Source organism: Eriocheir sinensis, unplaced genomic scaffold (assembly GCF_024679095.1).
Source record: "Eriocheir sinensis breed Jianghai 21 unplaced genomic scaffold, ASM2467909v1 Scaffold19, whole genome shotgun sequence".
NCBI lineage: Eukaryota > Metazoa > Arthropoda > Malacostraca > Decapoda > Varunidae > Eriocheir > Eriocheir sinensis.
The window spans coordinates 883,685-896,870 of record NW_026111294.1 but is presented as its reverse complement, the minus strand read 5'-3'; the positions used below and the strand labels follow the sequence as shown (position 1 = coordinate 896,870).

The following is a 13,186-nucleotide window of genomic DNA, read 5'->3' as shown; positions in this document are numbered from 1 at the left end:
GTGGTGGTTGTTGCTGTGGTGGTGGTTGTTGCTGTGGTGGTGGTGGTGGTGGGTTCTGTAGTGGTGGTTGTTGTTGCTGTGGTGGTGGTGGTGGTGGAGGTTTCTGCAGTGGTGGTTCTGAAGAAATAAAAAAAAATAGAGGAATCGTTAGGACGTAAGATATTTGCGATCTACGAATAAACACAGGCTGATGAAGATACAACGCAGAAAGGTGATTCTACTCTTCACTGGTCCTGAGACTCTCCCATCCCTCTTTTTTTTGTCACTTACGTGCATCCCGGTTGCGGCACAAAGGTGATTTGGGCAGACCATCCCCTGCGAATATTATTACTTATCGCCCTGAAGTATAAAACCATCTCTTGACCGGTTCCAGTGAAGGTCTGGCCTGCAGTGATGTCCGTGCCACAATACCTGCCGAGGAATGGAAGAGCTTGAGTGGTCACGGTGTCGGGACCCAGAAAACGAACAAACAGAAGAATGACCATAACAACACAGGCGTAAACATCTGACAGGACAAACACTAGCAAGGAGGGTAACAGATATACAACAGTGTAAACATCTGACAGGACAAACACTAGCAAGGAGGGTAACAGATATACAACAGTGTAAACATCTGACAGGACAAACACTAACAAGGAGGGTAACAGATATACAACAGTGTAAATATCTGACAGGACAAACACTAGCAAGGAGGGTAACAGATATACAACAGTGTAAACATCTGACAGGACAAACACTAACAAGGAGGGTAACAGATATACAACAGTGTAAACATCTGACAGGACAAACACTAGCAAGGAGGGTAACAGATATACAACAGTGTAAACATCTGACAGGACAAACACTAACAAGGAGGGTAACAGATATACAACAGTGTAAACATCTGATAGGACAAACACTAACAAGGAGGGTAACAGATATACAACAGTGTAAACATCTGATAGGACAAACACTAACAAGGAGGGTAACAGATATACAACAGTTTAAACATCTGACAGGACAAACACTAACAAGATTAACAGATATACAACAGTGTGAACATCTGATAGGAAAAACACTAACAAGGAGGGTAACAGATATACAAGAGTGTAAACATCTGACAGGACAAACACTAACAAGGAGGGTAACAGATATACAACAGTGTAAACATCTGATAGGACAAACACTAACAAGGAGGGTAACAGATATACAACAGTGTAAACATCTGATAGGAAAAACACTAACAAGGAGGGTAACAGATATACAACAGTGTAAACATCTGATAGGAAAAACACTAACAAGGAGGGTAACAGATATACAACAGTGTAAACATCTGATAGGACAAACACTAACAAGGAGGGTAACGAGGAGGGTAACGGAAAACAGATACCCAGACCCAGATACAGAAAACAGATACCCAGTAGGCGTGGTCAGAGTGTGTGGATGACCATTCAAAAGACTGAACATGTGACGTCAGTCGTGACGACATGCTATAAGCGAATAACTGAACAGAGAATTCACTGTGGGAGTGTCTTAAGAGTGAATCACGAATAGCAGGAGAAGTAAACAATACAACATAATGAGCGAGCCAATGGTTGTTGACAGGAAGTATTGGCTACTGGTTATGTAGAAAATTAAGGCGTGTCAAGGATGTAGGTCCACCTCAAGCAAAGAAAAATGTGACCTAGAAGTCGGTGGTATAAGCAGACTGAGCCTTGCTCTCGCTTCAAGCAGAGCTGCTCTACTCACTCAGCTGAGAATGGCTGTTGTGATCTTAATCGTGAGTAGAAATTCGAGGATCTAAGGGAAACCGACTGTATTGTCCTGGAGATTATAATGTAGGAGATGTGTAGTAGGATTGTGAGTGGGACAGGATTGTGATTATTTTATTGCGATGTAAAGCAAAGGTAAAACCACTGGGTGTGGTATAATTTGGTGTTTCCGTGAATTGTAGTAGATTATACTATAGGAATGTGTTATTAGGAATTGTGAGAAGAGTACATAATGATTGTGATGTAAGCAGAGAGATACAAACCACTGCTTGTGGAATGACGAGTGTTATTATTATTGGCAACAACTGGGCACATATTGTAGTATTATGTTTAAGGCATGTCGTTTGTCATATGTTGTATCCATTGCTGAATATGCCAGTGTTATGATCGTCTGAGCATAGAATATTGCGTAAGGAAATTACTTTCATTTAATTTTAAATAAATGTATATTTTCTTTTTCCCTTGTTTATCCCAGAACACCAGTCTCCAATAACAACTTAAAGCCGGATCACGCTACCAGGGATACGAGACGGTGAGATCATTTATGGAGTAATTAATGAGTGATAAAAGAGTTGTTTTAATACACGTTGATGCAAATAAAATAAAATATAAAGATACAAATAGAAGAAAAGGAGGGTCCAAAAACGGTCACCATCGGGCAAGTTTAGTGGCACAAAGGAATATCACAAACTAAACTTGTTACGTAATAATTAGAAGTGAATACGCCTTGTAACAGTAACAGTGGCAGCCTTGCTCGCCGTCACGGGGCAGGTAGGCGGTGGCTGAGTGGTAACGTGCTGGGCCCACATTCACCGCGTGATGGACGACACGGGTTCGAATCCCCACGCTACCACCTCGGATTTTTCAGTCACCGCCGAGTGGCTTAAAACTACCCACATGTTGTCCTGAAGACCACCCATCAACCCGGACTCTAGAGGAAACCGTCCAAGTGAATCAAGAACGAGTTCCAGGGACAGCATGAGCCAAGAGAAGATGACGCCACTATAAACACCTGCCTGCGCTATGACGAGCTGGGGTCGACTTCCATCCAGGCCCCTCAAGAGAGCCTACCGGCACTACAGGCGTACACGTAAAAAAAAAAAAAAAATGGCAGAGCGAGCAGGGTCTCTGTATACTCACACTTCACCGTCGTACAAGTTGTCGGTTCTGATCTCCAGGCCATCAAAGTAGCAGCACGTCTCTGTAGTCGATCCGCAGTAGGGATTCTCTCCGTACAGGTAAAAGTCTGAGAAGGTCACTCTGGGCACGTGGCATGCGGGAGCTACAATCCACTTGACGCACTGGACTGGCGGGGCAGGGAGAACGGAACAGAGGGTGAACACACCACACAAAGGAAGCTCGCTCACACACACTGTGTCTGGCTTCTGTACAAGACACACACACACACACACACACACACACACACACACACACACACACACACACACACACACACACACACCTCTCTCTCTCTCTCTCTCTCTCTCTCTCTCTCTCTCTCTCTCCTCTTCTTTTCTCCACCAACGTTGTAGTGCGAGAATGAAATAAGCTCCCGCCTTCAGTGGTCCAGTGTAAGACGATTGACTCCTTTAAAAACAAGCTCGACCGTCACTTCCTTCAACTTAATATCAACTAGAGATGAAATGCAAAGTTTTGGAGCCATCTGATTAATGTAGAAGCACTTAGGTTTAAGGACAGGCCACCTAGTCCTAACCATGGGGTCTGTGTGGTCTTATTTTCTATGTAAATCTATGTAAATTTCTGTCACTCACTCTTTGGGTAGTTGCTTGGATAGCCCGGCGAGGTGAGGGTGCCTTCCTGAGTTACTTTCTCAGTGCAGGGATTCGTCAACTCGTCTGTGGAAGACGAGGTTTGGTGTCAACAGTTATGCCGAAACAGCCTGATTTTGCATAATCCACTAGAAAAAGAACGATAATATAGTCACTGGATCATTCCAAGTTTTCAAAAAGGGTCGCTGAACTATAGATATAATTTAATGAGGAATTCTTGGACTACACTGTAATTGAAGATTGAACTGTTATCCTCTTTTATCCCAAGAGCCAAGCTATCGTAAGGTGCTTCCTCACTACAGAGGAACAAAGAGAACAAGTATTCTGAGAGCTCCAGAGACAAGGTGTGCAAAGGGGCGGCCAATCACCGTAGTAGTCTCCCGTCACCGTCTCACAGTTGGCCCCTGAGGTGCCCGAGGGACACACACAAGCGCAGCCTTCTCCATAAAACCCGCCGTTCTGGCAGGGGTCGGCGTCCACTCCGCAAGCAGCAAGCCACTTATCTTTAAAAAAATGAAAATTGTTGATCATTGTAGTTGGTGTTGACGGTCAAATTATTTAATACTAATACCTTACCATATGCATACATGTTTGTTACCTATCGCGATGGGATTTTTTCATCATGTAATTCAAAGTGCATGGTAAGTGCATGGATACTTCGCCGATGGAAACGGTTCGAAAAAGTAATGGTGGTTGAAGCCTGGCGAGTGTTAAAATAGGAGCGATATAAACATTATTTGTAAAAAAGATAAATTCCTATAATAAGTCCGAGTAAGCAAACGTGCTCATTTTTCAGTATAGGAAAGTTGGAAAGTTTCGTTTAGTCGGCGCAACATCTGTGGTCATATGCCGGAGAGAGACAGAAGGGGGAGGAATTATAGAAGGGAACAGATCCCAGGAGACGGGACACAACACCCGATTAATACCTGGTACCCATTCACTGCTGGGTGGACAGGGGCGTAGAGTATCGGAAAAGCCGCCCGAGTTTTTCCACTCCGCCCGGGAATCGAGCCCGGGCTCTCTCGGTTGTGAGCCGAGTGTGCTAACCACTGCACCACGAAGCCCCCCTTTAGTATAGGAAGGAGTTCAAGTCACAGACAGGAGGAAATACAGACCAAGGAAGGCTGTGTCAGACATTATCAAAGAAAGGGACGAAGGAATGAAAATGCTGGTTAACACTTGCATAAGGGATTTGGCTAGGATAGGGGTGAGCAAGAGTTCAAAGTCGTGTGAGGCCGCGGAGGGGAGGAGGCATGCAGTTATAGTCTGTTCAGAGCATGAAGTCGGTTCAGGGTGGAGCTGGTATCGTCGTTTACCTCTAGCCATGCTGCCAAATCAACCTTCGTACATGCGTCTCTCTCTTATTTCACATTCATGTGCTAGTTGAAAGTGATATTTTATATATTATGTATATAGTAAAGGAAGCTACATAGAACAATGAGTGTCGATGTTTAGGATTATAAAAGCGATTTGTATAAATTCTGACATGTGGCAACGATTTTTTCCCATGGTGCCACGTTTTGGTGGTGGTGGTGGTGGTGGTGGTGGTGGTCGGGGTGTCTCCTTAGGTCCCTCCCCCGGGTCGAGAGGGAGAGAGAGAGATATACAGGTGGGTTGTGGGTGGGTAGGGAGACGGTGCTAATCTGATAATTGGCGGTCGAACTGGCAGCGCCGCACTCATGGGAATTCAGGAATCTGCCACACCATGAACCGCCTTCATGCTCTGAACAGACATTTTTTTTTATAGCATGCCTCCTCCCCTCGCAGTCAGGATGAAAATATTGGTTGGGAACAGAGAGGCAACACTGCTGCGGAATGTAAATGATTGGAGACCAGGGGCGTATTTAGGACCTTGAAACATTGGGGCTTAGGGTCGTATTTTAAAACATTTCGTCGCCCAAGTTCACATATTTGACATGTCTTTCGTAGGAGCTGTAGGCCTTTCCAGGGGTAGTTTTATGGCCCTGGTGGTAGTTTGACCCTTCTTCTGTGCCATGAACCTTAAAAAACACTTATGAAAATCAGATTGATCCCCTCTTTGACCTTTAGAAATAGTTGATGTGAGAAGCGATGGTGTCTTAGCCCAGCTCAAAATGCTGGGTGGTTGGAGCGAGAGAAGCGCGGAGTTTTTAGGGTAATTCTGAGGCCTCTCTGACAAACATTAGGGACAATTTGTGTTATTGTATTTAGCAGTAACACAGAAAATATGGCAAGTGTGTCATAAAAAGACTTTGAAGGTAATGATCAAATTATGGTAAAGCATAACCACATTTAAGTGGTTAAGACTGATGTATCATACATATAAACTTCAAATTAAAATTTATTCTTTCAGATACTTTTACTGCAGAGAACAGGGCACTAAAAACTGATGAAAAGCAATTGGCCGTGTTTACAATATACCATAGAAAAATAACGAACATTAAGTGAGCATCAAGTATTTAGTAATCAGAAACTACCATTTTTCACAAATTCATATTGTATTCTATTAAATTTATTCTGTTACCAAGGAGATTGAAAACTACAACTCAGCACTCTTACTAAGTACTTAACTCTCTTGTTTTTTTGCCTGGAAAAAAAAATTGTACGTGGAAATTAGAACTCCAACACGTTCAATATAACACCCCTTTTTTTTTTCAATAGGAAGATTAAGCAATTCATTTTGTAATTTATAGTAATATTAATGGCAGCCACAACTTAAGGGAAGAACAGTGACCGTATACCACAGCATAGCATGTCCACGATCTTCCAAAGCTACGGTAGATTTCACCGAAGGACGACGGTATTACTCACCATCATCATCAGCAGCAGCAATAACAAGAAACAAATGAGAACCACGCCAGCGGAAATCGTGGTTTGACTGAAGATCCACGGAAAATTTGCCCAGTGTAATAGTAGCCCCTTAATTACTCATATATCATACTCACCGATGCAGCCGTACATGGTGTTGGCCAATAGTATGTCCCTGTGAGAGAGTCCCGTGCGCTGGCCGATGAGCTCCTGCGCCAAGGGATATAGGGTGGCGATGGTCGTCTGGCCGTTGTTGGTGAAGCCCTAAAAAATGTGTCAAGGGGGAGTCTGCTGCGGGGAGTTAAGGGCCAGTTCGACAGTCCAACACTCTGTGCCGATTTCACAGTCCAACACAGTGTCTTCGTAACAGCCCGAACCAAACTAGAGAATCCCATACAATTCAAAATAGGGAGGTCTTCGATGCCACACTAAATACACAAGACTTCCTGTATAGTTTCATGAAATTTGTGAACTTAAATATAAACACCAGACACTATACAAGAAAATTTCGAAGGCTCTGCTATTGGTTTGGGAGGTTACTAACCCATCATGGGGAACTGTGAGACTGGCCCTATGTCATTGTAATCGCCCAAACTAAACCATATCCACTATAATGATCCGCTATTTCTACTCATTACATGATATACTAGTAAGAGATTTCCTGTGTAGTTTCCTAAAATTCCCTCCACCTTTTTATATCAACTAGAGCTACAAGGAATTTTCGTCGTATTTTGTGTTTAGTTGGGGAAAAGGAAAGTTTGGTTTAGTCGGCGCAACATCTGTGGTCATATGCCGGATAGAGACAGGAGGGGGAAGGAATTATAGGAGAAGGGAACAGACCCCAGGAGACGGGACACAACCCCCGATTAATACCTGGTACCCATTCACTGCTGGGTGGACAGGGGCGTAGGGTATCAGAAAAGCCGCCCAATTTTTTCCACTCCCCCCAGGAATCGAACCCGGGCTCTCTCGATTGTGAGCCGAGTGTGCTAACCACTGCACCACGAAGCCCCCGTTTGGTAGGGGAGCTCACAAACTTGCTGTATTTGACTGTAAAACTGGCCCAAAGACGACGAGACGTTTTACAATAAGGGAGCGTATAGTCATCATGATAAGAAGGAAACCATACTCATGCAAAGTCCCTCACTGTAGAACCGTAGTGCATGTCGGATGAGTAGTCGTATGGTATGCCGTAGGTGTTGACCACTGACGTGCTGTACTTATTGAAGTTGTGTTCCTTGCCAGTTTGGATGTTGCCATAATTGATGACCACATAGTCGTCACGGTCGGGGCGACTCTGCTCGTGCACGAACCCAATGGCGTGGCCGATCTCATGGGCGACAATGCCGAGCTGACCCGCGTCGAGGAGAACGATGTTATTAAGACTTTGTCAAGCCTCTGGCAACTAAATAACTACACACACACACACACACACACACACACACACACACACACACACACACATATATATATATATATATATATATATATATATATATATATATATATATATATATATATATATATATATATATATATATATATATATATATATATATATATATATATATAAAATGCATGTAATATGATCAAAATAATGACAATGATAATGATATCAATGCAAATATTGATAATGATAATAACTATCATTATTTTTGTTATTGTTATTCATCATTATCTCATCTATTATTATTACTATTTATTATTTAGTTATCATTGGTAATGTTTTTGTGGTGCTGTCATCTTCTGTGCAAACAGCTGCGACTCCTGAATTTCATTTACTTTCGTATGGTTTCTTAATAGAGGAACGTTTCTAGGAGAAGACTTCATGGGAAGGTTTAATGCAAGGAATCAGTAGAGGCATGGAAAGACAGTTAAACCAAGTGGCATAAGTTTTAAATGTTGAGGGAACAGAGTATGTCATGGAAGCAGAACCAGTGTAGAGTGAGCGGTATTGGGGAGTGCAGTATGGTAACTATATAATTTATTGTGTTACGACATAATATTACCATAGTGTACTTACTTCTTTGCAGCCACTTCCAATGGAAATGTCTTGTCCATTCTGGGCCAGCATGCCGACAAACGACCAGCATCCAGACCCTTCAAAAAACCTGACGTGCCGTTGAGCGAGGTTGGACGTGAGCTGGAATCTGATGCAGGTGTTTTGCTCCCAGTGAGCAATCCCTGCATTTATGGCAGCCACAGTGGCGGCTGAGTCCGAGGTGAAAACCGAAAACATACATTTTTTTATGGTATAAAGAAAGAGACTGGCCGTGTTACTGAACGTATATAATCGAGATTTATAATTCAGGTTCTTTTGAGTATGTTAACACATCTCGATAGTAGGCCAAATACTCTTAGGATCGTATTACAAGACATTTCGCCTCCCAAGAACACATATTTGACAAGGCTTTCGTAGGAGTTGTGGGCATTTCCAGGAGTAGTTTTATGACCCTGGTGGTAGTTTGACCCTTCTTCTGTATCGTGAACCTCAATAAACACTCATTAGAACCCGACTGACCCGCTCTTTGGGCTTTATAAATAGATGATGTGAGAAGCGAAAGTGTCTTGTAATACCGACCATCCTGTACGCTCGTCTTTGTCTGCTTGTGAATGGAAACATAATTTTTACATACAATCGGTAGTGTCGAGGTAGTAGGGCACGGTGGGGAAGCCGCCCTGTTCAGGCCAGCGCGCAGAGAGGTCTGCAAGAGCCTTCCTCTCCCTGACCGCTCGCCACTGGCTCTCCGTCAAGACCATGTCTCCTTCAAAGACTTGGTGGCCGTTCACAACACTAGGATTGGTTTCCATGAAGTCTCGTGTCTTAATGAAAAAAACGGAGGAAAGAATAAAGAATATTCGGAATAGCTGACAGGAAGAAAGAGTGATGAAACTATTTGGACGGTATTATGAGACAGTTTCTCTTCCATCAGCTATTTCTAAAGGTCAAAGAGATCAATTGGGTTCTAATGAGTGTTTCTTCAGGATCATGGTACAGAGGAAGGGTCAAACTACCACTAGGATCATACTGGAAATGCCCACCTTGTCAAATATATGAACAGGCGACGAAATGTTTTAAAATACGACCCCTAGAGGGCCGTATTACTAAACATTTTGTCGCTTAAGTTCACCTATTTGACAAGGCTTTCCTAGGACGGTTAGGCATTTCAGAGTAGTTTTTGACCTGATGGTAGCTTGTCCCTTCTTCTGTACCGTGAACCTAAAGACACACTCATTAGAACTCAATTGCCTCCCTCTTTGACCTTTAGAAATAGTTGATGTTAGAAGCGAAATGGTCTTATAATACCAACCTGTACAGTGTGTACTGCGGAGTACTTACGTATTCATTATAATTTTATTCAGACTCACCAGATCTCTCATTTCTGCTTTGCCATCCGGTCCCTCGTGGCCTTTGTCATCACTCCCCTATAGAGAGAAAAAATATATTTATATTAGTGCAATATAAAGGTGAAGTTAAAGCTAGGTGCATCCACTATAGCTGAGCGTGGCTGCGGTGCTCAACTCCATCGCTTCCTTTGAGCCTGTGGTGGGAAGCTAAGTCTATATACACCAAGTCAAGTCATACACAGGTTTGTGGGAGGACACACGGCCGAGGCGTGTTTTATGCGTGACACTGCTTGGAGCCAAACTATAAAAGAATTATAGAGAATGTAGAAACAGGGATTTAGAGAAAACGAGGAAAGGCGGACTAATTTAAATCAATCACTTCAACATGCCCTCCCTCACACCCCACACCGCCGTTTGTAGGCATTGAAATTACAGTCACGCACAATAAAAAGTTGGTGATTTTTTGACTGCGATGATATATAGTTCTACAAAATAGATGCTGAATGATATACTGGGCGATATAGACTTGAGAAGTAATGAGTGTCGAACCCCATTGGATAATGTCGAGGAGATTTTAATGGTTTCCCACTTGGAATATGCAGGACAGTTTGGTCTCCCCACCATTAGAAGGATATTACTAAATTAGAAGGTGTTTAGCGTTGGGCAGATGTTTGAAGAACAATGGCGTGAAACTGAATCTTGTTGTTGATTCAGCTGCTGGTGCAAAGGTACGAGAATAGGTTAGCTTTCTGTAAGTGGTCAGTGTAACGTTGTTCCTTCAAAAAAGTTCGACCGTCACTTCAGCATAATAATATCAGCCTAGGTGAAATTTTGGAGCCTTCAGTTAATGTAAAATCCTTAGGTTTTGAGTAATTAAATTCTTTGACTGTTCAGGTGTTTATGAACATTTGATTGCACGATGAGCTTATTTGGTAACATTTCTTCTCTTCACTTGCTCGCTTCTTTAGATTGTTTACAGGTGGAAGCTTAGACTCCTCTGATTAAAAGTAATGATTTGGTAAGTGCACATTGTAGGTAGTTCTTCATCGTAGATTTGTCTTCGGCTTTCGGGCCTTGACTTTCTTACTTTTCAGCTGGTGCAGATTTGGAGGTCAATTACAATTCAACTGACCTCTGCCCACTCAAACGTTTCAACAAGACCTGAACCACTACTATTCTTAAGGAGGCAGAACGCTGATCAGACTGAATAAATTCAATGGACCATAATGGGTAAGTTGTCTAATAGTGGTTACTGCTGGTATAATTGATTATAAGATGAGGTATGCTGTGATGGAAAGTTCCTTAATTGTACTTGAGGGATTAATTGATTCTTGAATGAAAGGTGGGCAATAGACAAGTTTTCCTCGTTTTTGTTACTTATCGTCAGCCAGCTTAATTATTTCATACATATTCAAGCAAGTCAGATCAGAGATTCACGAGAATCTATACAGTCATTCTCTCTCTCTCTCTCTCTCACCAAAACAATTACTACAAGAGGCCCACGTTGGCCTACAGTTAAGACAGGTCTCAACAATTCTAACCCCCACCTTAATAAGCGCACCTAACAATACCATAGCCGATCCAGGATTCAGGACGTTTCCTAAGTGAGAATGTTAACGTATTTCGTAAAGAATCCTTATAACCAAAAACTAACTAAAATTATAGATATTCTTCATGAACACAACATTCAATAAACAACAGAACAATAATATGAAAATACGTATAGCTACCGTTGCCAATTGTCGTATAGAGCATAGTATTTAACGGTTTCTGACTTCTAACTATTGCCAAGAAACATCAAGACTTACTCTTTTAACATTAACTATAAATTAGTTTCGTTTGGAGAATGATTTGGGGCAGGAAGTCAGGAAATATAATCGGCTGGTACGACGAATTTAACAATAGCTGTAGCCGAGCAGCAGCAGCCTGCCATGTGCGGGTGTCAGATACTAAAACAGTATACTTTTACTGCGTAAAGCAGGGAATGTAACAATGACGACTTCGTGAGCTTTCATTTATCTATTTGTGTATATTTCATGGTGCCGAAGCTTTAATTACTAACCGACTTTTGATGACACGAATTTGACTGTTTATCACAACGAATTTCCTCTAATAAGTGAATCAGACTCCACAGAAATAATACTGCAGTGTGTGTATGAATGAATACAAGAATTATGACGCTATACGATTTACCTCTAGGATGTCTCGTGGATCGTGTAAATAAGGAATAATATCTAGCTATCTCCTTATCCGCAACCTTTAATGGCGCCGAGAAATCAGTCCCTCCGCCAAGTTTGCACTGACTTTGACCAATAGCGCCCTATTACTCTCTACGACTTTATCGACCCTTTTTGAATATCTGCATCATAATTTATAATTAGCTTACAGTGTCATGACTGCCAAGTTTATTCATTATTCTTTTCCACTATATGGTGGCGACTAATTTGCACCTATATCTTTGTTGAATCTTATTGTATCAAACTTAAATCCATTGTTACCTTTTCATCTTCTAGTTCTTTAACAATCAGAATCCTATTGACATCACTTTTATTTTATTGAACTTTTCGTGGCATTTATAAAAGCTCGATCAGGTCTCCCCATATCTTTTCTGCATGAGTGTAGATTTCAATTGACTGCTTCATTCCTACCCTCTCTCTCCTCTCTCTCTCTCTCTCTCTCTCTCTCTCTCTCTCTTTCTCTCTCTCTACATCATATCTATCTATATCTATTCTTCATCTATCTATCTGTCTATCTATCTACTCCATCTATCTATCTATATCTATTTACACTGTGAATATATTTATCTATCTATATCTGTCTATATCCATCTATTGAACTTCTCTCTCTCTCTCTCTCTCTCTCTCTCTCTCTCTCTCTCTCTTCTCTCTCTCTCTTATATTTATATATTTATCCTCCCTTGTATATATATATATATATATATATATATATATATATATATATATATATATATATATATATATATATATATATATATATATATATATATATATATATATATATATATATCACCCAAAGTTAAAAGTCACATGTACATAACACATACCATGGAACTATTCACTGACGCTGTTGCTTCTGCGGTAAATGTATCGGTGAGCTCGGTAATAACCACCATCACAGCAGGGCAGGACGGACGTCCGTCACGACAGCAGCTACTTTTATAAATGACTTCTTTTCACTCGAAAGACGCCCCATGCTGCTGATTGTTTTGATTTTTCGACTGCAAGTGACATATGATCCTCAAAATAGACTGAATGAGCGACTTATAAGTTTTTAGGAAAGTAACAGTGTCGGGAGATCATCTCGCCGCGTTCACTGCTGGGTGGACACTTGATTCAGATCGGTCAAGTATCTCCGCCCACTGACTGCGCAGGTGGCTGCAGGTTTGTAGCAGGGGAGCACAACCAAGGAGCGGATTTCATCACTTTCGCTTCCTGGACCTCTGTCTGGTAAGTTCATGACCATCTCCGCCCACCCGGTAATTCGCATTCT

The 13,186-nt window shown here is 41.8% G+C and overlaps 1 protein-coding gene across 1 annotated transcript; it reads right to left on the bottom strand.

Annotated features, from left to right (window-relative positions):
- Positions 1-23: 23 nt before the first annotated feature.
- On the bottom strand, positions 24-9,761 carry LOC126990680 (protein SpAN-like; the record flags this gene model as incomplete). Its single annotated transcript, XM_050849364.1, has 10 exons — positions 9,698-9,761; positions 8,965-9,151; positions 8,352-8,539; positions 7,476-7,679; positions 6,466-6,592; positions 3,910-4,044; positions 3,524-3,607; positions 2,892-3,057; positions 271-411; positions 24-117 (listed from the first exon to the last, which is right to left on the bottom strand). Coding segments are annotated over exons 1-10 (1,338 nt in total), but the record flags the coding sequence as incomplete, so codon positions are not given.
- Positions 9,762-13,186: the final 3,425 nt, after the last annotated feature.